This window comes from Chrysoperla carnea, chromosome 1 (assembly GCF_905475395.1).
Source record: "Chrysoperla carnea chromosome 1, inChrCarn1.1, whole genome shotgun sequence".
Lineage (NCBI taxonomy): Eukaryota > Metazoa > Arthropoda > Insecta > Neuroptera > Chrysopidae > Chrysoperla > Chrysoperla carnea.
In genome coordinates this window covers 50,031,586-50,051,220 of record NC_058337.1, presented here as the reverse complement: position 1 = coordinate 50,051,220, position 19,635 = coordinate 50,031,586, and the positions used below count along the sequence as shown (strand labels likewise).

General features: G+C 30.1%; 4 protein-coding genes across 4 annotated transcripts; 2 read left to right on the top strand and 2 right to left on the bottom strand.

Moving 5' to 3' along the window:
- Positions 1–1,559: 1,559 nt before the first annotated feature.
- Positions 1,560–5,342, bottom strand: LOC123305518 (transmembrane protein 43 homolog). The gene is made up of 6 exons (XM_044887267.1): positions 5,235–5,342; positions 4,941–5,167; positions 4,733–4,861; positions 3,437–3,677; positions 2,837–3,056; positions 1,560–2,205 (listed from the first exon to the last, which is right to left on the bottom strand). Exons 1-6 carry the CDS (start codon positions 5,340–5,342, stop codon positions 1,976–1,978), a joined length of 1,155 nt encoding a protein of 384 aa, XP_044743202.1. The 3' UTR covers positions 1,560–1,975.
- Positions 5,343–7,558: 2,216 nt separating this feature from the next.
- Positions 7,559–9,343, top strand: LOC123306131 (O-glucosyltransferase rumi homolog). The gene is made up of 3 exons (XM_044888019.1): positions 7,559–7,689; positions 7,752–8,232; positions 8,900–9,343. The coding sequence occupies exons 1-3, from the start codon at positions 7,667–7,669 to the stop codon at positions 9,317–9,319; spliced, it is 924 nt and encodes a 307-aa protein (XP_044743954.1). The 5' UTR covers positions 7,559–7,666; the 3' UTR covers positions 9,320–9,343.
- A 2,765-nt stretch (positions 9,344–12,108) lies between these two features.
- Positions 12,109–14,138, top strand: LOC123306133 (cytochrome c oxidase assembly factor 7 homolog). Its single transcript, XM_044888023.1, has 5 exons — positions 12,109–12,292; positions 12,351–12,517; positions 12,582–12,698; positions 13,476–13,746; positions 13,929–14,138. The coding sequence occupies exons 1-5, from the start codon at positions 12,193–12,195 to the stop codon at positions 14,045–14,047; spliced, it is 774 nt and encodes a 257-aa protein (XP_044743958.1). The 5' UTR covers positions 12,109–12,192; the 3' UTR covers positions 14,048–14,138.
- Positions 14,139–15,483: 1,345 nt separating this feature from the next.
- Positions 15,484–16,658, bottom strand: LOC123305511 (UPF0669 protein C6orf120 homolog). The gene is made up of 4 exons (XM_044887254.1): positions 16,221–16,658; positions 16,033–16,163; positions 15,579–15,965; positions 15,484–15,508 (listed from the first exon to the last, which is right to left on the bottom strand). Exons 1-4 carry the CDS (start codon positions 16,251–16,253, stop codon positions 15,484–15,486), a joined length of 576 nt encoding a protein of 191 aa, XP_044743189.1. The 5' UTR covers positions 16,254–16,658.
- Between the last annotated feature and the right edge of the window lie 2,977 nt (positions 16,659–19,635).

The window sequence follows — 19,635 nt, the reverse complement described above, 5'->3', positions numbered from 1 at the left end:
CAGAAATGATATTTCGGGGATGGGTCAAGGTGTTTATTGTTGTTTGGTAAAATGGGTGGAATAAATGAAAATTCTAACGTGAAAACAAGTATTTACACGTTAAAATTGAGGCTAAAACTGATGAATTTGTAATAGCACTGACGCAAAAATAAGTAACAATAGCCAACATTATTTTAATACATATACTTTCAAGAACTTTTATGATTTTTTTATAGAAGTCATCCTGATTGTCGTTTCGTTGTAATAAACGAATAAGTAGTAAAAACACAACAATCGCTTTTATGAAAAATATTTTTCTTTGATCAATTACATAAATTAGTATATTACACATCTACAGGGAGCAAAAGTAAAGAATGTTTCAGATCTCAGAAGCCGAGGATGACAAACATGAGTTCTGAGACATTCTCTACTTGCTTTCGTGGTATGTATACTATTTTTCTGCTCGGCGGAGACAGAAAGCGGTAACTTTTTTTAGCACAATGGAACTAAAGTGTACACTTTCAGCCCGGAGGGAAAGGAAAAGTATTGGCCATTACTCTTTCGAGATAAAAATTAAAAAAATCGAATTTTTAAGTTTTTAAGATAAATTTTCTAAAAATGTTCAGCAGCTTTGCTAGTAAAGTTTTAATGTTTCTAGTTTAGATATACAAATATAGAATCAACTGAAAATTTGCATATGTGTCGCTCTTTTTGGCAATAAACAAATAGCATTTGGTCACTTTTACAAATTTATCTCGAAAACTAAACATTAGGCGAAACAATCACTACAAAATCTGTATTTATTTATCCGCGGTCGCGAATGACCTAGACGTTAAAAGCGAGCTTAAATTAAAAAAAAAATCTGTATTAAACAAGAAAATGAATAAAAACAAGTGAAAATAAACAACTGAATAAGTTAATTGTTGAAATACCTTGCATAGTCAGTGTTGAATTTCATAGTTTTCGAAAGTATTTTCTAGAAATTTTGTTTTTCGTTTTTAGAAATAATTTCACAAAGCTCACTAGTTGAAGCTACCTACAAATTTCAACTCTATCTTTTAGAGTTTTGAAGAAAAGAGATACTAATGTTTTGCCTTAATTTGCGACCTCGCGGGAAAACAATGTATACGAAAAAAAATTTCAAAATAAAGTTGTCTGTTTTTTTATAAGAAATATTTTTTACACTTAAACTTTTTTTTTCTATCTCTTACGGCTTACAAGATGGGTCCTACAGCCCCAAGACCTAATTGACCTATGTTGCTCATTTACGAACTCAAACTCACTTTTTCTGAGAACGCTACAAACATTTCAGCTTGATATCTCTTTTCGTTTTTGAATTATCGCGTTCGCGAACAGACGGGCGGACGGGCAGGTAATCGGAAATGGACAGATAAAATATTTTGTTCGCCTTATAATATTTTTAAGCTTTACAAACTTGGGACTAAACTTAGTCTACCTTGATATATATTTTATATATAAATGGGTATAAAAATATCATACTTTAAAATAAACTTTGGAATTAAGATTCTAAATAAACAGCGAAAAATTACAAAAATATTTTTAATATTATTAATGCGTAGTACAAAAAATCCAGTACAAACATGTATAGTTCACAATAATATGCTTCTTTATTCTCTTGATATATTTGAATTCTCAATGCTTTCCAGTTGTTGTAAACAATTAGTAAAAGCTTTTTATAACCTTCAGGTCCATCCATTACTCAGAAAATTCACATTTGATGCCTTAGTTCATAGCGATTAGCTATATTATCAATCAAATTAACATCTATGTCTCTCTTCCATTATGTAGTCGACAAATTATTGTGCCCAGAAAATGATCATAATTCGTCTTATGTTTAGGTCAAATTTAAAAATTCAAAATTCCAACACCATTCGTAATCATATCTTTTCTATTAATCTTTCATTTGTTGAAAGATTACACAAATTAGTGTTATTTTCTAATGACTAAATCATTTCTCAAACACTGTTTTTTGAGCCTACATCCGATTATAATTCCCTCGTACATATTGCGGAGTGTTAATGTTAATTGTTGAGAAGTATATATATGGAGCAATAGCCATAATTAAGCAACCAAGAGCAAATATGGGTTTTTGCATAATCCATGAAAATGAAATAATCAGTATTGTTGTTGTTAAACTGACTGTTATGTTTGTATATATTGTTGAATCCAATGCAATGACATTTTTAAAAATTGGTAATCTGGAAACTATGGTTTTAAATACAATTAAAATGAATTATTTCATCATTTTATAAAAACATAATCGAGTCTAATAGTGGTTATAACATTTAACCTCGGTAACAAGTAAGACTTTTATTAAAGCACGCATTGGCTGCATTAGGCCAAAAACCACAAACTTCAAACTTTATTGCCTTTGGAAATTATATTTTTAAGTTTAACATATCTTTTGTTTGCGATCTATCGACTTTTCCCAGCTTATCAGCAAGCTATGTATTTAAAATCATTAACTACAACGTTATCAGTAGCATCAATGAAGGAACACAATCTGTATTAAACGAGAACATACCTAAAAAATGTATTGATTGTACGACGTCATCATTTAAAATTATTTAAAACCTAATGAAAGTACAGTCTATTTTATCATGATTTTTAAGTTTTGTTCTCACTTGCAATAGTTAAGAGTTAGGAATAAAATTGCATTTCCCTCCTCCGTACGTACTATTTCAGCAACCCAATTTGTAGATATAGGGTTTTCCATTTCAAAGTATGATCTGTTTGAGGTAGGCCTTATGGAACGAAATTATTCTCGACAATACTAAATACCGGAAGCTAAGATGTTACACATTCAAAAGAAAAAAGTTATGAATTAAATTATTACCAATAATATATACTATTTCAGCAACACAATTTGTAGATATAAACAACAAAAACCACCCAAATCCTCTTGTTTTCCACATTTCATGTCGTAATGCTCCATGTTCCATATTAAACATTTCTTCAAGTGTATGCGTTAATGGACGTACCATTAAAACTTCAACGTTATCTTTGGTTAAGTAAGGTACTATTGAGTTTCCTTGCTGTTGGCCTACGATTGTTACCTTACAAAATTGGATCAAAATTAGAAAATTTTAGGAACATATAAATCGTATATGTTTTTTTTTAACAGGAGGGCAATTACACAGAGTTATTATTACACATGAATTTCTAGAGCTTTCAAACCTATTTATTTTAAGACTATTTCTGAATAAATGTTCCAATTTTCAAAGGCTTAATTTCCTCTAATTTGAAAAAAGTCAAAATGACAGGGATGTAAATTAATACATTTATCGAACAGTTAATACTTTTAAAGTAACCTAATCCAATTTATTTTCAATCGAAATAAACCGGACTTTTTTATTAAAAATTATTTTTCTGTATTTAAAATTATTTCGAATAGAATTATTCAAATAGGTTTATTTTTGTAATTTATATTAACTACCTCTTGTCCAGATGGACCCGCATACGAAAATTGAATACGAATATCACCAACTTCTGGATTCCAGATATCATCTGTATGATAATACAAACCCATATGTAATTTAATATCTTGGCGTTCAGGTCTTTCATCACTTGTTATTTCAAAAGAGTCAGTGAATTTTAATTTTACTGGAAGACTCAATGTTAATGGACCAATTTTAACTACGTCTGCAATTTGAACATGTGACTTTAAATGAATGTTCCTACAATGAACAAAAATTTTTATTTAGGTACATAATTTACAAAGAGTCAAACTTTCCAAATTTTCATCGTGCCTTGAGCTTCTAGTATAACGTGTGTATAAAAGCAAATGGTCTATAATCATGAGAGTGGTAAGATCGGCCATTTTTATGTGAAACACCGTTGCAATTGCAGCTTTAAGTTTTGCTTTATTTTTAACTGTTATCAATTAACAACTTTGGAAACATTTTTTTGAAAACTGAATTCGGTACAAATCTAAACCGTTTCGTTATGTTTTTGACGACGCTTGTGGATCCAATGATTTGTGGATTTTCAATGGTACCCTACCATCTCTGTAATTATTTACTTTTTTATACACCCTATATATTAGGCAACCGGTTTATAATTACCCCACAAAAAATTGTAAATCACGAATTTTTACAAATCAAAATTTTTTTTACAACGTTCTTAAAACAATCGAATTTCTTAAAACTAATAGATAGCGTAAAATTTTCGATCTGTAATTTCAAGTTTCATGTGATCGGAAAAAGTTCGGCGACCCTTAAATTACTAACGGTTCAAGACATAGGACTGAATTTTATATTCAAGTTGACTATAAAATGAAAAGGTGGAGATTTTTAAATAGAGCGGGTATGAATGTGTTTGTGTTGTTTAATGCAACAAAAAAGTACTAAACCGGCTATTTTTAAGTACGCGTAAAAAATCATAGCCAACTTTTTCAAAATCCATTATATACGTCTTAAAAAACTCTTTACAATAAGCCCTCTTAATCAAGCCCCCATTTTATTTACAAACATCGTACTCCACCACCTCCTACTTCCCCTCTTGACATGGCTACGTAAGCGGTTTTGGTGTTTAACAAACCATATTATACTCTCGTTGAACTCATATAAGTTTAGTCCTTATCTTGAACCGTTTAAGTGAAATTTAAGGATTGCCGAACTTTTTCCCATTACTATGTATCTCCTAGTAAGTTCAGCACAAGACGAAAATTAAGAAAATCTAGTCCTTGGTATTTCAATATCGAAATTATTAAGTTTTGGGTATTGTTATATACCTAGGGTTTTCATGGCCTGCACGCATATAGAATCTACTACTGTCAATTAATTTTTCCCGCCAATCAGTATAATAATAATAATTTTTTTGTGCGGCATCGGTGTGTGCATCAATTGGCGAATAATCTGGGCTAAAATTAAAATAAAAAGACAATCGTATGTATAATTCTTTTTAAGTAATCTATCGTATGTATATATTATCAACCATACGTTGTTTCTTCTTCGATCCACTGAAACATTTGAACGCGTCGTTTAAGTTTCACAGCTTGTACAGATATTCCATACTCTGGTTCAGTTAACGGTTCCTCAATATGTATTGGAGCAGAGATATAAACTAACGTACTATCAAGATTTTTATTCATTGGTTCATTTGGATTTAAAATATTTACAGTATTTAAAACTTCATCTAATACTTGTGAATGTCGTATAGCTTTTGCCTGCAATTTATTTTTAAATTAAAATGATTGTAGAATTGGAAATAATAATTGAATTTTGTATTTTAACCTCATTTGAAAACAACACCCAAAATCCAATTGTTAGAAAAATGCATCCAAATATTGACAATACTTTTTGTTTGTAAAATTCGTTTGCGATCGATTTATTGTTGTTCATAATAATGTGTTTTTTTTAAATAATTTATGTAATAACAATTGAAATTTGAAATAAATTAACTCGTCAATAATCGGGAAGTAAATCGTCTGATAAAAATTTAAATACGGATAGGTCTATAGATAAATTCGACACATTTCTGAATCACCATTGGGCGCATTCAGCAAATCGTTTAGTAAATACATTGTCCTACTTGAAATGTTTTTAAATATGCCCTTTGATTATTTATACCAGCTTAATAGCGTGTATAAATAAAATAATTGTTCATGTTTAAAATATTCAAAACAGCAATCAAGAGGCACTTACTCATTAATGATTTAGGGTGAATACATTCATTGAAGGATAAGAAATAAAATTTCCAATTTACTTTGCTTAGTCCACTTTTATTTTTTAATATTATGGAGTTCAACAAAGTAAAGCTCTCTACAATTAATAAACATTCATTGAATTTTTATTTAGAATTTATTTGAACGTCAAGAGCTACCTTTAAATTCATTTGAATGGTGTTGAAATGATTTGCTTACTTTAGTCGACAAAAGCACTTCTAGAGTCGAATGAACTAAGACACAAATTCCAGAAATCATTAATGAAGTCAATGGCATTCATAATTGCAGGTTTATATCTTAAAAAATAGCAGTTATCTATGGAATGACTAGTAGAGTAAGAGCCAGCGCCTGCCAGACATACGTTAAAGTATAAAAGCTGAATTTTTTTTTGCGTATTCTCACTGGTGTAGGGACCAATCTTTGGGGGCTACAAACCTTGACTAACGGTTCCTTCGGTAGGTAGCAGGTAATCAGGGGCGCAGTCCCCGAGCTCTCTCACGTTAAAGTATAAAAGCTGAAATTCACACAGAGTTCAAATGACCATTTTAAGCCAATATTGAAAAAGACATATCAATCCATCCAACTAACATTAGAAGACATATCGGTCAAATATTCAATAAGTAAATCGTCATAGTTGTATAAGTCATAAACGGTTAGTGATACAAAAAAAATTAGTGTACAAAAAAGTAGGTAATTTAATTATCTACAATAAAAGTTATTACCATTTTTGGTCTAAAGCGCACGGTTATGGAGATATAGCCTAAAACGGTTTACCTTAAAATGGAGGCACTTCCCCCGCTTATTTTTGTAAGGATTTTGTGCTTTTACATTCAGTACGTGATACTGAACATATTTAAATAATAAAATAACTCTTGCAGTGAAATAAGTTCATAATCATGGAAGAAAATGTAGATAATTGTGTATTTTTGCATTTGACCTTCTACCACGTCTGGGGGAATGTTAGCCCCTTCGGATTGATCTGCCTTTTTTAATATTGATTTAAAGTGGTCATTTGAACACTCTGTGTGAATTTCAGCTTTCATACTTTAACGTGAGAGAGCTCGGGTACTGCACCCCTGATTACCTGCTACCTACCGAAGGAACCGTTAGTCAAGGTTTGTAGCCCCCAAAGATTGGTCCCTACACCAGTGAGAATACGCAAAAAAAATTTCAGCTTTTATACTTTAACGTATGTCTGGCAAGCGCTGGCTCTTAGTCCATAGGCCATTATAAAAGTGAGCTATTCTTTATTTGAGAGTATATTCATACATTTGAACAGCGTTGTTGTAAGTTACTATGGTTTCTTAATGTCCGTTTATTCATTCAACGCTAAAACTCAGTTTAAGCCTGTCATAGTTATATTAAAAGAAACCGGTTGTCACAAGCCAAAATTATTTTGCCATTATGAAAGTTGACTACCAACGTACCGACGAAAGAAATAGCTCGGACTCAGCTAACTAGTTCATGCTTGAAAGTTTTCTACTTTCACATTCACTTTTAATCTGCTGAACGCAGCCACTGTAAAGGGCAACACTGTCAATCTATTATATTGTACGTCTGTGATATTTTTTTGTATGGATGTACTGGATGTACTGGCTGGAAATTTGACAGATTTATATTTTACATGTGTATTGTGTACAAGTTTAAAAATGATAAATAGGAAACACCATGTCCAACTTCCAAATTACATTCATAATTATAATTAACTTATTATTAAATCATAGTAATTCTATTCAATCAGAAAATGAATTTTGTCATATTGATGACAAACAGTGTCAAAAAGCCGACAATAATGAAGGTTTGTTTGCAAACAATAAATTTTAAATTAAAGTTTTTAATAACAAAATTTTGGTTACAGGATATACAATTTATAAGAATTATTTAACGCAAATATCAGATGCATTAGATGCATACATTCCATGTGCATCTGAAAATTGTTCTTGTTACTTTGATGTAATAGCTCATGATTTGAAACCTTTTGAGAAAGGGATATCTAAAAAAATGATTGATCGAATACAAGACAGGTTTTTATCAACTATCATAAAGTTCGATAGTATCAAAACTTCTTAAAATAATCTTTTTTTAGAGGAACGAAATACCAAATAATTAATCATAAATTGTATCGCCAATCCAACTGTATGTTTCCTTCACGCTGTGCAGGAATTGAACATTTTTTATCAAAGATCATAAGTAAATTACCTGATTTAGAAATAATTATAAATACTCGAGATTGGCCACAAATATCCCGAAACATGAAAGATGTAGGTCCAGTATTTTCATTCAGTAAAACAGATGACTACGTTGATATTATGTATCCGGCATGGTCATTTTGGGAAGGGGGTCCTGCAATTTCAATTTACCCAACAGGGCTTGGTCGGTGGGATAATCACAGGAAATCATTAAATAATGCTGCAAAAAAATTTCCGTGGAAGAAGAAACAATCTCGTGGCTTTTTCCGAGGTTCTCGTACTAGTCATGAACGGGATGCACTAATTTTATTATCGAGAGATGCACCAGAATTAGTTGATGCACAATATACTAAAAATCAAGCATGGAAATCTAAAGCGGTATTTCAAAATTATTAATTCGCAAAAACAATTCTGCTATTCATTATTTAAAAAGAAATATTATTTGTTATTAGAAACATAAAACTTTTTACACGCTGTTTTTTTCATGATTATTTATTAATTATAATTTTATTTTCCAAGTTAAGGTTAATAATAAATATGTACATTTTCTCATTTACTTTTTATTGACTCTTAAAGTTCAGATAAAACCACAGTTCAACACCTCAGTGGCAAAAATATAAAATATTTTTAGTTAAACACTCGTCATCAAATTAAAATATTTTCCCTGAATGTTCTTTCGTCAAGAAAATGCATTTCTTTCGAACTACTTATTGCCAAGTTATACTATTTTATGGTGGTTTATTACATCTGTTTTCGTTTGTTTATGGTGTCTTAGATAGATTAATATATCTTAATTGGAAAGTCCAATCCGATTTCTACCAAAAATTCAAAATTTTTGTTAAAATTTAGTTTTGTAGAAAATTTGTTCTTTTAATTGCTTTCCAATATTTTTATATTGTATTTTCTATTTGTATATTTTAGAAGATGCATGCTATGAAATTTTTCGGTATCGGAATTGTTTTTGGCGATTAAAAATGCAAATCTTTATTGGTATGCTTAATATTATATAGTATATCTTAAATTTTAGACTTATTTTTTATTTTAGGACACTTTAGGTGCCGATCCTGCTAAAGAAGTATCATTAGAAGAACATTGTAAATACAAATATTTATTTAATTTTCGTGGGGTAGCAGCTAGTTTTCGGTTGAAACATTTGTTCTTATGTAAATCATTAGTATTTCATGTAGGTAATGATTGGATAGAATTTTTTTATTCACATTTAAAACCATGGGTTCATTACATTCCAATTGATCGAATGGCAACACAAAATGATATACGAATTCTTTTAAATTTTGTTCAAAATCATGACGATGTTGCTCAAGATATAGCTGACCGTGGATATCAATTTATTTGGGATCATTTAAAAATGAGTGATATTACATGTTATTGGCTACAATTATTGAAAATGTATTCAGAGTTACTTAAATACAAACCGAAATTAGACCCGACTTTAATAGCTATTTAAATAAAAAGGCTTATTATTAGCAAAACTTGAAAATTATTTAATACATTTTTTCAAAAATTTTAAACTATTTTTTATCTATTGATAAAAAGCTAGAAAGTATAATTTTTCATGTAAACTAAGAAGTTGTATAGTTTTCTGGTATGATGAACTGATATCGGAGTTTGTCAATAGATAGAAATACAAAGTCAATACAAAAAGGTAGACTTTCATAATTTCCAGGTTTTGTTTTTTTAAGGGTGCTTAATCAGTTGAAACACTTGATAAAATCAAGGACGTACGGCAGGACCATAATGCCAAACACACTATTCTAAAAGAGAGTCGGTCAAATCGATAAACAAATAAATGATCTTCTTTACGTCAAGCATTAAATACATACATACATGAGCTTAGCTTACCAACGGTATAGGTGGATTTATATTTTGCAGAATTCTTTATATTTGTATTGAAATTTCTAGTTTTTTACCTAAATCGTTGCCACACAACATCATAGATAACCGTTGTTTTTTTTTTATTTCTTGAGTCAAAATTACCCTATAAAATTATTTATTTCCAAATATGATACGAAAAATTTTCTCAATTTTTCGCATTTTTTTAAGGGTTACCTCCTTTGACTCAAGAATTAAAAATCGGATTCTTTCAACGCTTGGATGAGTAATTTGTAAGATATTTTCTAAAATCGAGGTATTACTTTAAAAAATTTGAGATATATTCCATTCTAATATCCGACTGTATTCGATTCCCCCCTCTGAATCCGATTCCGATTTCCCCCTCTGAATCCGCTTCCGAATTGATGAATTCTGCCAAGTATAAACATCATCGTACCCTTTGTAATTCAGTGTTAGGCTTATCTGGCGTAAATAGAATGCTAATTTTAGTAATATAATATTTATTTTTTACAAGAAAAAATTGGTAAATTACTTTAATTAATTTTTTCCCCAAAATTTGGGGCATTTTAACAAACATTCCTATGCTTTTTTCAAGGTGAAATATTACTTATGAATTGAAATAATATAAGATTAAAAAAACTGTAAAACGCATTTGAAATAAAGTTTATATTAATTATGTATCTTAAATAGTGTTTATTTATTTGGAAATATAATTCCTAAGGTCAAAAATAGATTTATAACAATCGAGCTATCAATTATTAGTTACGCGACTGGTTATCGCAATATAAATCTAATATATATATATATATATATATAAATGGGGGGGGGGGGGGATTTACTGCCCCAACGGGAAGTTGATTGGAGTTGGTAGTCATAGATAAAACCCTGTCTTCACGTGTATATGCACGTGATATATATATACTCTAAATAGTCTAAATCAGCGTTAGCATTCATACGATAATTATCGCACACATCACATAATTTAACCCTTCGTACGATAAAACATAGAGGTGTCCTTATGTGACCAAATTGTACGATAATCCAACGTATGTAACATAATTTTGCGATAATTTTTTTCTGTTCAAATGTTCCCACCAAAATTGAAATTTCACTATGCTGCCCTTTCGTATTCGCGATCGCAAGATACGGTGGCGCCGCGCAGCGAGGATTAGTGAAACTATTATAGAGGATTTTGAGTTTTGACAGCTACACAAGTGATGAATGTTTTTGTTGTTGAGATGGAAATTATCAAAAATGAAAAACGTTGTGGTGTTCCCCAATGTGGGAAAACAAGATCTACAGGCGTCAGTTGTCGCACAATGTCGCAAAAACATGCTTGCACTTGCTTCCCGCGCCCGCTTTGCAAGAACAATAGCATTCGATTTTTTTGTTGTCATTGGCTACAAACACTTTGATTTAGATCTCATGAGGTTTCTCGGTGATGTTCGACGTTTGCAAACATGAAGATTTGATTAATAAACAATTATTTTGCTTCGATTGGATACCACAGAAAAACAAGTTTTTGGAACGAGAAAGCGCCTCTCCTTCCATCAACGGCCTTACTGATCCACCAAGTAGATAAAATATATCACCAATATTAATATCCAGGGCTTTCTCCATGTTAAAAAAACTAATAAACAAAAAAAAAATGCAAAAATTTATTTTGACAACTTGAACGAAAATCCTCTATATCGGCCATATTGCATTCACACCAGAGCCATCTCTAGGTAATTTCGTTCGCCAATTAACTTTCTGAGTTTCTAATCATCGCAGTATAATTTGGATTTTTCTAGGTACTATCACCACTGAGTATAATCTGAGATAATCTGACATATAGACAACACATGTATGCGCAAAAAAAGAGAAAAAGCGTCTGCAATTGAATTAATGGGTGCGTTTAGCAGAAAAAAGCGCTAGGAAGCGCTTGTAAGCAAAATGGCGATTGTTAAGCGGTAAGCGCTGTCAAATAGTAAATGGCTATATTCCTCTAGGACGCTAAGTTAGCTTTAACCGGGGAACCTAACCTAATTTAAATATATGTTTGTAAATTATTCATATTAAAAAATTACCAATAATGAATAATATATTAAATAATGTTGTGAATGATGAAGAAGAGATGGAATATTATATGAAGTTAGCAAACATGTCCAGTGAAATACAAACGATAAACAATGGATGGACAAAGATTTATAATAAATTAACCCGAAAAAACTTTTTGTGGGGGGCCAAATTACTTTAGCTGATAAGTTCCTGACTTCAGGTTGTGAACAATCAAACACTGGTTTTGAGTCTATAATTAATAATATAAGTTTGTGAACATTGAACATCAAATATTTAAATACTATGTGGGTTGTCTAGCTATATATGTCTAATGTCTATGATTATTTAAAAATTATCTAACCTTAATTTTCCATCAAACAAATTAAAATATAAATTGAAATGAGAATAGACACTTTTACATAACAAATTATTATCCAAGGTATAAAAATGGCATTTGATTTAAAGGATGAAAAATCGGTAAAAGAATACTTAGATAAGTTGGGCATTGAATATAGATTTGGATGTTTTTCAGAAAGAAATCCTGAAGGTATTTAATGGTTTTCAGAATTTTTTTAGTTCATAATAATCAATTTTTATTTTTTTAGCATGCCATTTACTTGGTGATTATTTAGAAGCCGTAAAAAAAGACTATGAAAAAGCGGCAAAAATATATAAAAATAATTGTGAAGAATTGAACCATCCTAAAAGTTGTCATAAAATTGGTAATTATACGTTATTGGGGAAAGGACGTGAACCTGAAAATCCGAAATTAGTTAAATAAATTGCCAAACATATTGTATGACATTTAGAAATAACGGATAAATATTTTCTTTTAGGCATTAAAATATTTTAACAAAGGTTGTGACTTAAATGATCCTGATGCGTGCCTTCATTCTGGCTTAATGCTTGTAACCAATGGAGGGTTTGACCAAGTTGATTACAATTTGAAAAAGGTATTTCATATTTATATAAGAATTTCTAAATAGTAATGATTCTTGCTAATGTTTCCACTCAATTCAGAATCAGATCAACCTTGAATGTGAGGTGTGCCGCTCACATGGACTTCCTAAAAAATTCCTGCAAAGTTTATTTACTGACAAAAACTTTTTGCTAAATACATTACTTCGAAGTTTTATCATTTTATCCTCTTCCGAGTCCTCGGAATCGTTTTCAAATTGTCCACACATGGTATTACTCATTCTCATTTATTGTTCATATATTAAAAATTATTTTAACTCAGGCCGGGGAAAAGTTAATTTGGAAGATCAAGTTGATTAATTCGAATAATTTAAAGAGCAATAATTCCTTGTTTTATATAATTTGTTTGCAGCAAAAGGGGTCCCTTATACCTACTTTTGTTTCATGAAGTATAACTTAATCGTAGTGCTTGAAATTCAAATGCAACTTTAACCATTCTTTTCTGGAAAATGGCTTTTATTTATAAATATTTTTTCCACCAATGAATATTTAAGAGGAGTCTTAAAAAAATTATTAAGTTTCACGCCAATCAAATAATGATTTCACCTTGAAAAATGAGTGAAGAACCGTCTTAAAGGAAATTACTTTGATTGATTGAACTTTAAATAAAAACAAATATTTGAATTTTATAATTTAAAATTACTATTTCGGTACTTTATTCTCAAAAATAGATGAAGTCGTACTTCTGCATAATTACCATTCCATGATTACTTATTTTCTCTATGTATGCATTTCCAAAATTTCCGTTTTAGGCAATGGAACATTTGGACAAGGCTTGTGAAGGTAATAATTCAAACGCCTGCCATTATTTATCTGGAATGTATATCTCAGGTGTGAGAAAAGGAGGTGTTAAATCACGTTTCAATGCAAATTCAGTATTACAAGAAGACAACGTTCCAAAGACAAATGAATATGATTTACAAAAAGACATGACTAAAGCATTTTCATATGCATTTAAAGCTTGCAATTTAAAAAATATGTACGCATGTGCGAATTTAAGTCAGATGTATGCAAGGGGCGAAGGTAAAATATTTTCGATAATTTATTCAAAATTTATTTTTTTAAATAAGTTGAATGCAATTCTAACTCTCTGTGCGTTTGGCGAATATTGAGTATCTTTGGTACTAGAATCAGCGAAAAGGGTTTTTTTAAAAATTTACTGATCGATCGATAAAATCTTGTGATATCACAATTGTTGATTTTAGGCACAGAGAAGAATCCGGAATTAGCTGAAAAATATAAAGCAATTGCAATTGAATTGCAGGATGAATATCGTACAAAAAAACAAACGTTAACATTTCAAGAAGGGCTTAAACCTAAATAAATTAGACGCATCAATTTTAATATGTAAACTTGTACTGTAGTTAATTATTGTTTGCTTTTTTATGTAAATAAAATTGTATTATTGTTGACAATTAATTGTATTGTTAGAAAAATCTTTTTTTTCTCTATCCAATCCCATTTTGATAAATTAGTGCTATTTATTTATACCTTTAAGTTTATGGGATAGAAAAATTAATAATGGGTCATTTTCCTGAAATTTGTAAGAATTATTCACTTGGTTAGCTCTAATGGTGCAAGTACGTCCAAAATTTTTAAAGCCCATAACCAAGTGTTTAGGTCAGAATTTATAACTACTTACTTTCTACTTTATTCTGTTCTAAGGTTCTATTTAAGACTCACCCCCTCCCCTGAAGATTCTGCCATGATGTTATTAAATTGGCCGTGTTTTTTCCAGAAAATGATCCATTACTTACCTACAATAGCTGTAAACTCATTGGCTAAATTGAAAATGGTATAAGATTTTTTTATTCAACAAATTTTTTTTTTTTTTTTTAGTAATTTTTCACTTTCTACCGTCATATGAAAAATTGTGCCAGTTTACATTTCCATTTCTTTTGATATTAGATTTATTTGCTTCTGTGAAAAGCACATTATCATCCTTACAAAATAACTTAGTCCCACTGTTTTAAAACACTGAATCGGTAGTTTTGTTGAAATCACACAAAAGTAATGCCGAATCTCTGGATAATAAATTTGTTAAGTAACAAAAAAGATCTAAGAAATTTTACAATCCGACATATCGTTAATTGGAAAATTAAATTTTTTGAAGCTTTATCTCGTTTATGATACATCGAATTGCTTTCGACTAACTTTAACTTCACGAATTCATTTTCCTCAGCTGAACTTACGATACACCTTGTATATTCAGCAATATTGAAAACCGGACAGTATTATCAATCTAAGCCCTATTTTTCCATTCTCTAGTCACCAATAGTATAACATTTAATATTTTCACATTAGAATATCGTGAATAATGAAAACTATTATTATTATTAGACATCAAATCGAAAATTATTGGAATATTTTAAATCTTATCGATCGATATCTACTAGCACGGGAAAAAGTCATTGAGTACGATTCATGCATTCGCTTAGGAATATTTAAACAGCAAAAAATCGATCCCAAATTTTGTTTGCAGTAACAAATTTAACACATTTATCAACTCCTTTCAGTTTATAAATGGCGATAAGATCAAATTTTTGCTGCAACACATACAAAAATTCAAGTATTTATTCATGAAAGTAATTGGGGGTTGATAATATCCCTTGAAGTAAAGGGAATTGCTTGAAAAATTGTATGGAGTCGTAGATCAATAACCGTTTCGGAACCAGAAACCGGTTTATTAATACATATTAGGTTACGGCTCTTTTACAAAACATGTATCTATTATTTATAGTTCAAGTTGTTGGGTTTTCTTCAATTCGAACAGATTGTCCGTACTCTTCGAACAATAAAATATTTATATATAACAATAATAACTTTTTATATAAATACATTAAAATGTAAATAACAAATCAAATATTTCTAGTAACGACCACATTCCTGCTAATAACTTTCCTTTTATACGATATTTTTTGATGCCATTATATGAAACTTCATCCCTTTCCTCATCCCCATTCATATTATCAAGAATGGTATTGTCCTCAACCGTCAAATCATTTGTTAATGAATTAAATACTTCAGGTTCAGATTGATCACGATCGTAATATACTTCTAAAATATAAGTGCTATTCTCGTACGATGGGTGTCCATAAATTCCAATACCCACAGGTCTTTTAAAGTTTTTAGGTATTTCAACAGTGTCAATTCCACATGTGGCTGAATGTAAATCATACTTATCAGGTTCATAAGTTGGTTTATGGTTTTTATCGGTTGTGTACAAATCGGCATCACCTTCCCTAATGAAATAAACATAATATTTTGAACTTTCAATAATGGTTTTATTGTGTTTATTTAATAACTCACAATGTTGTTAGAATTAATATGATGTGTCCTCTATATCCCAGGCTCCAATGTGTGAAATTTCCACGACCAACGGTTCCAGTTACAGTATCCAGTAAAACGTTTGCCGAAATAAAGTTTATAATGAAAAATACCTAAAAATAATTTGCTTATGTTCTCGATTCTAAACCGTTAAATTTATTTAAACTTACAGTGACGATAATAAATTTTATGTTATAAAACATCTTTATTTCGATAAAATCCACACCACTAATATTTTCATTGGTACAATTTGTAGAAGCATAACCTGATAGTTATTTGAAAATTCAGCAATTTTTATCATATTTTTTATTCATTTTGGAAGAGAAAAAACCATGGAGTAAATAATCAGATTTCTTTATTAACTTCTGGAAACAATAAAGTCAAAGCAAAAAAAGTTTATATTGTGTTTAAAAGTGAAATTTGAACTATCAGAAAGACATAGAAAATTATATCGAAAGATAAACGTGAAAAAATGCATGAATATGTTATAATCACAGACCTGTAATGAACTAGAACGTTATCTTTCTACAAATGTCAACTTAATAGGGACGGGGAATATACATCGATGTTATGAACCATCGACATCGTCGAGCCGAAAGTAAGAAAGGCCCGAAGATTATTATTATTATATCTTAACATAAATTATAATTATTTTGCACTATATTCTTTTTGTTACTATAAATTTTTCAAATGGTTGTCAAGCTTGTTTATGTTCAATATATGGTTCATACTAATAACAATAATATTAGTATGTTACTAAACCTAACCTGAAAATATTTTGATTTAATAAAATTTAATTTAATGAATCTTTCTTTCTTTACGCATATTTGACAATTATTTAGAAAATTAGCAGACATCTAATTAATATTAATATTTGTTATATTACTTATACATATTAATATGTATTTGTATAAGAGTAATTTATCGATTTAAAAAAATTCAATGTCTGCTGCTGTCACAATCATTAATTTTTATACCATGCATATATGAAATATACATAGTATATTAAGTTTAGTCCCAAGTTTGTAACGCTTAAAAATAATGATGAAAAATTTTGTCATAGCTGTTCATAAAATCACCTAATTAGTCCATTTCCGGTTGTCCGTCCGTCCGTCCGGCCGTCCGTCTGTGGTCACGATAACTCAAAAACGAAAAAAGATATCGAGCTGAAATTTTTACAGCGTTCTCAGGACGTAAAAAGTGAGGTCAAGTTCGTAAATGAGCATCATAGGTCAATTGGGTCTTGGGTCCGTAGGACCCATCTTGTAAACCGTTAGAGATAGAATAAAAGTTTAAATGTAAAAAATGTTCCTTATAAAAAAATAAAAAACTTTTGTTTGAAACATTTTTTTGTAAACATCACTGTTTACCCACGAGGGCGTTAATTAGGTGCAAATTTTATAGTATGCATTAATATAAGTGTATATCAGTGTGTGTGTGTGTGTTTATTTAAAAGTGAATATCTTTTGTTATTTACGTGACGTCAAAAAAACAAACGATGGCGCATCAACACTGTCTATACATTTTTGTATGTGTTATGTGATAAAGAAATCAACACTGACTATGCATGGTATTTCAACAATTAACTAAGTCAATTGTTTCTTTTTACTTGTCAACAATAATAATAGACCTTTTTCATGAAAAACAGAAATGCTTTTTGTTAATTTTTTATGAAAATATAGGTCGAGTAGAGCCTGTAACTCGAAAATTACGCATTTTTAACAATGAAAACTATGAAAAAAATTGTAAAAAAGTCACAATATTTGAAATAATTTAAAACGATTGTTTTTGGCTCCACCGCACACGTGATTTGTGATGTCAATCCGACAAGCAATATCAATAAAACAGTTTCAACAGTTATATTAATATATCATTATTATCAAGTTTAAATGACGTCAAACCAACCTTCGTGTAACATCGCGTGTTTCCGGATCGTTTTCGCCAATTTGAATTTTAATGATTTTCATTGTCTGTTTTCTCGGTCATATGGCTCCAAAAAAATCGGGGAAAAAAATTAGCCCATTTATCAAGACATTTACTTTTATTTAAAAAAAAAAGAAAAAAAAAAATTGAAAAAGGTCTGTTCAAAATTAAGAACTTTGGTTTACATTTTTGGTTGTTGCTATTGTTTTTCAAATTTTCGTGCTTATACTTGTCAATACCAACAATCGATGTTACGATGTTTTTTTAAAAACATCGATGTCCCGATGGCAAGCAATTAAAACAATCAATTGTGCGTAATAATGGCTCTTTGTGCATACTAATTTAAACTCAGTGAACTTAAAAAAGAGCATTTTTATCCTTACACTGAGTTTAAATGAGAGATAGCAAAAAGAGCCATCTTATGCACGCTTAATGCTGAAGGTGTGTCAGACTTTCGTATATTAAATTCTTATAAAAAGCCCGGCAAAATCCGTCATTGAGAATGCTTAATTTTCGCATGGAAAAATTTTGCAGGATCCCGTTTAAAACATGCTCCTGAACGTAGAAGTGCAAGTTGGCGGTGGATAGCCCGGTAGGATATTGTTTATTCCAATTTTTTTTAAACAAGTAATATTGACCGAATCGCTTCGGAAAAAATTATTCTTCATATAATTGAGGTCCAAATTAACAAAAAATTCTCTTAGACATTTTTCTCTAAACCCTCCAGTTTTCGAGTAAAAAAATTATAAAATTTGAAAAAACCAGATTTTTACGATTTTCATCCCTCAAAAACTATGAAAAAATCAGATTTTTAATATGTATAAAATTTTTATTTGCAGTGTATAGCTTACTCAACAACATCCTGCATTTTCGGCCTAATTGTATTTTAAGTGCTTGATTGTTAATTGCCAAAAAAAGCGCGTGACTCAAAATAAAGTCAAATTAACAGAAAAGTTCGAAAAAATTCATTTTCAACAACGCAAATCCCCGGAAAATTGGAAAAACGGTTATGGCAATTTTCTGATGGGTTGCGTTGTGGAAAATTAGTTTAAACCTTATCCTACCGGGTTATCCATCGGCAACTTTCACTTTTACTTTCAAGGAGCATGTTTTAAACGCAATCCCGAAAAAATCTGCATGCGAAAAGAATCATATTAGGCACGCTTAAATCTTAAGTTCAAATCCATTAAAATGCACTGTTAGGCTCGAAATCGCACTTTGAATTTTCAAGGTGTGTCTATGTCAGTTGATTTTAGTATAGTTTAAATTAGATTAAGATATTTATGATTACGAGGAAACTGTCAGTCTGTATTATTTATACCTCAATTGTCTATAATATACAATGTATTCGTTGCGTGACGAACCTTATTTAGCGCCACCGCGCGTGGAAATATTTATAATTTCCATATCTTTTCATTATATTACTAATATTAGTTTCCACTCAAAGATCATTTAAGCTATAATATTGCCTATATTTTCAAATAAATAATTTTATTATATAAAACTTTAGGCAATATTATTACATAAATGATGAAATCTTTGTATGAAAATTCAGATTAGTAATATTTTAATTGAAAATATAAAGAAGTTATTTTCGAGTACAGTGTTAAATTCGGTTGTGTATGCAACGATTTTACGCTAGTGAAACGTACGAATTGCATA

What these genes read in the sequence shown, in the direction of transcription:
- LOC123306133 (XM_044888023.1), top strand. Translation starts at nt 12,193, where the DNA reads ATGGCATTTGATTTAAAGGATGAAAAATCGGTAAAAGAATACTTAGAT. An exon ending in AACCTGAAAATCCGAAATTA is followed by an intron (nt 12,518 to 12,581) that starts GTTAAATAAATT and finishes ATTTTCTTTTAG; the next exon opens with GCATTAAAATATTTTAACAA. An exon ending in GATGTATGCAAGGGGCGAAG is followed by an intron (nt 13,747 to 13,928) that starts GTAAAATATTTT and finishes TGTTGATTTTAG; the next exon opens with GCACAGAGAAGAATCCGGAA.
- LOC123306131 (XM_044888019.1), top strand. Translation starts at nt 7,667, where the DNA reads ATGATTGATCGAATACAAGACAG. An exon ending in ATTGATCGAATACAAGACAG is followed by an intron (nt 7,690 to 7,751) that starts GTTTTTATCAAC and finishes ATCTTTTTTTAG; the next exon opens with AGGAACGAAATACCAAATAA. An exon ending in AAGCATGGAAATCTAAAGCG is followed by an intron (nt 8,233 to 8,899) that starts GTATTTCAAAAT and finishes TTTTTATTTTAG; the next exon opens with GACACTTTAGGTGCCGATCC.
- LOC123305511 (XM_044887254.1), bottom strand. Translation starts at nt 16,253, where the DNA reads ATGTTTTATAACATAAAATTTATTATCGTCACT. An exon ending in ATATTAATTCTAACAACATT is followed by an intron (nt 15,966 to 16,032) that starts GTGAGTTATTAA and finishes TTATTTCATTAG; the next exon opens with GGAAGGTGATGCCGATTTGT. An exon ending in TTACTAGAAATATTTGATTT is followed by an intron (nt 15,509 to 15,578) that starts GTTATTTACATT and finishes TATTGTTCGAAG; the next exon opens with AGTACGGACAATCTGTTCGA.
- LOC123305518 (XM_044887267.1), bottom strand. Translation starts at nt 5,342, where the DNA reads ATGAACAACAATAAATCGATCGCAAACGAATTTTACAAACAAAAAGTA. An exon ending in TGGATCGAAGAAGAAACAAC is followed by an intron (nt 4,862 to 4,940) that starts GTATGGTTGATA and finishes TTTTAATTTTAG; the next exon opens with CCCAGATTATTCGCCAATTG. An exon ending in GCAGGCCATGAAAACCCTAG is followed by an intron (nt 3,678 to 4,732) that starts GTATATAACAAT and finishes TGTTCATTGTAG; the next exon opens with GAACATTCATTTAAAGTCAC.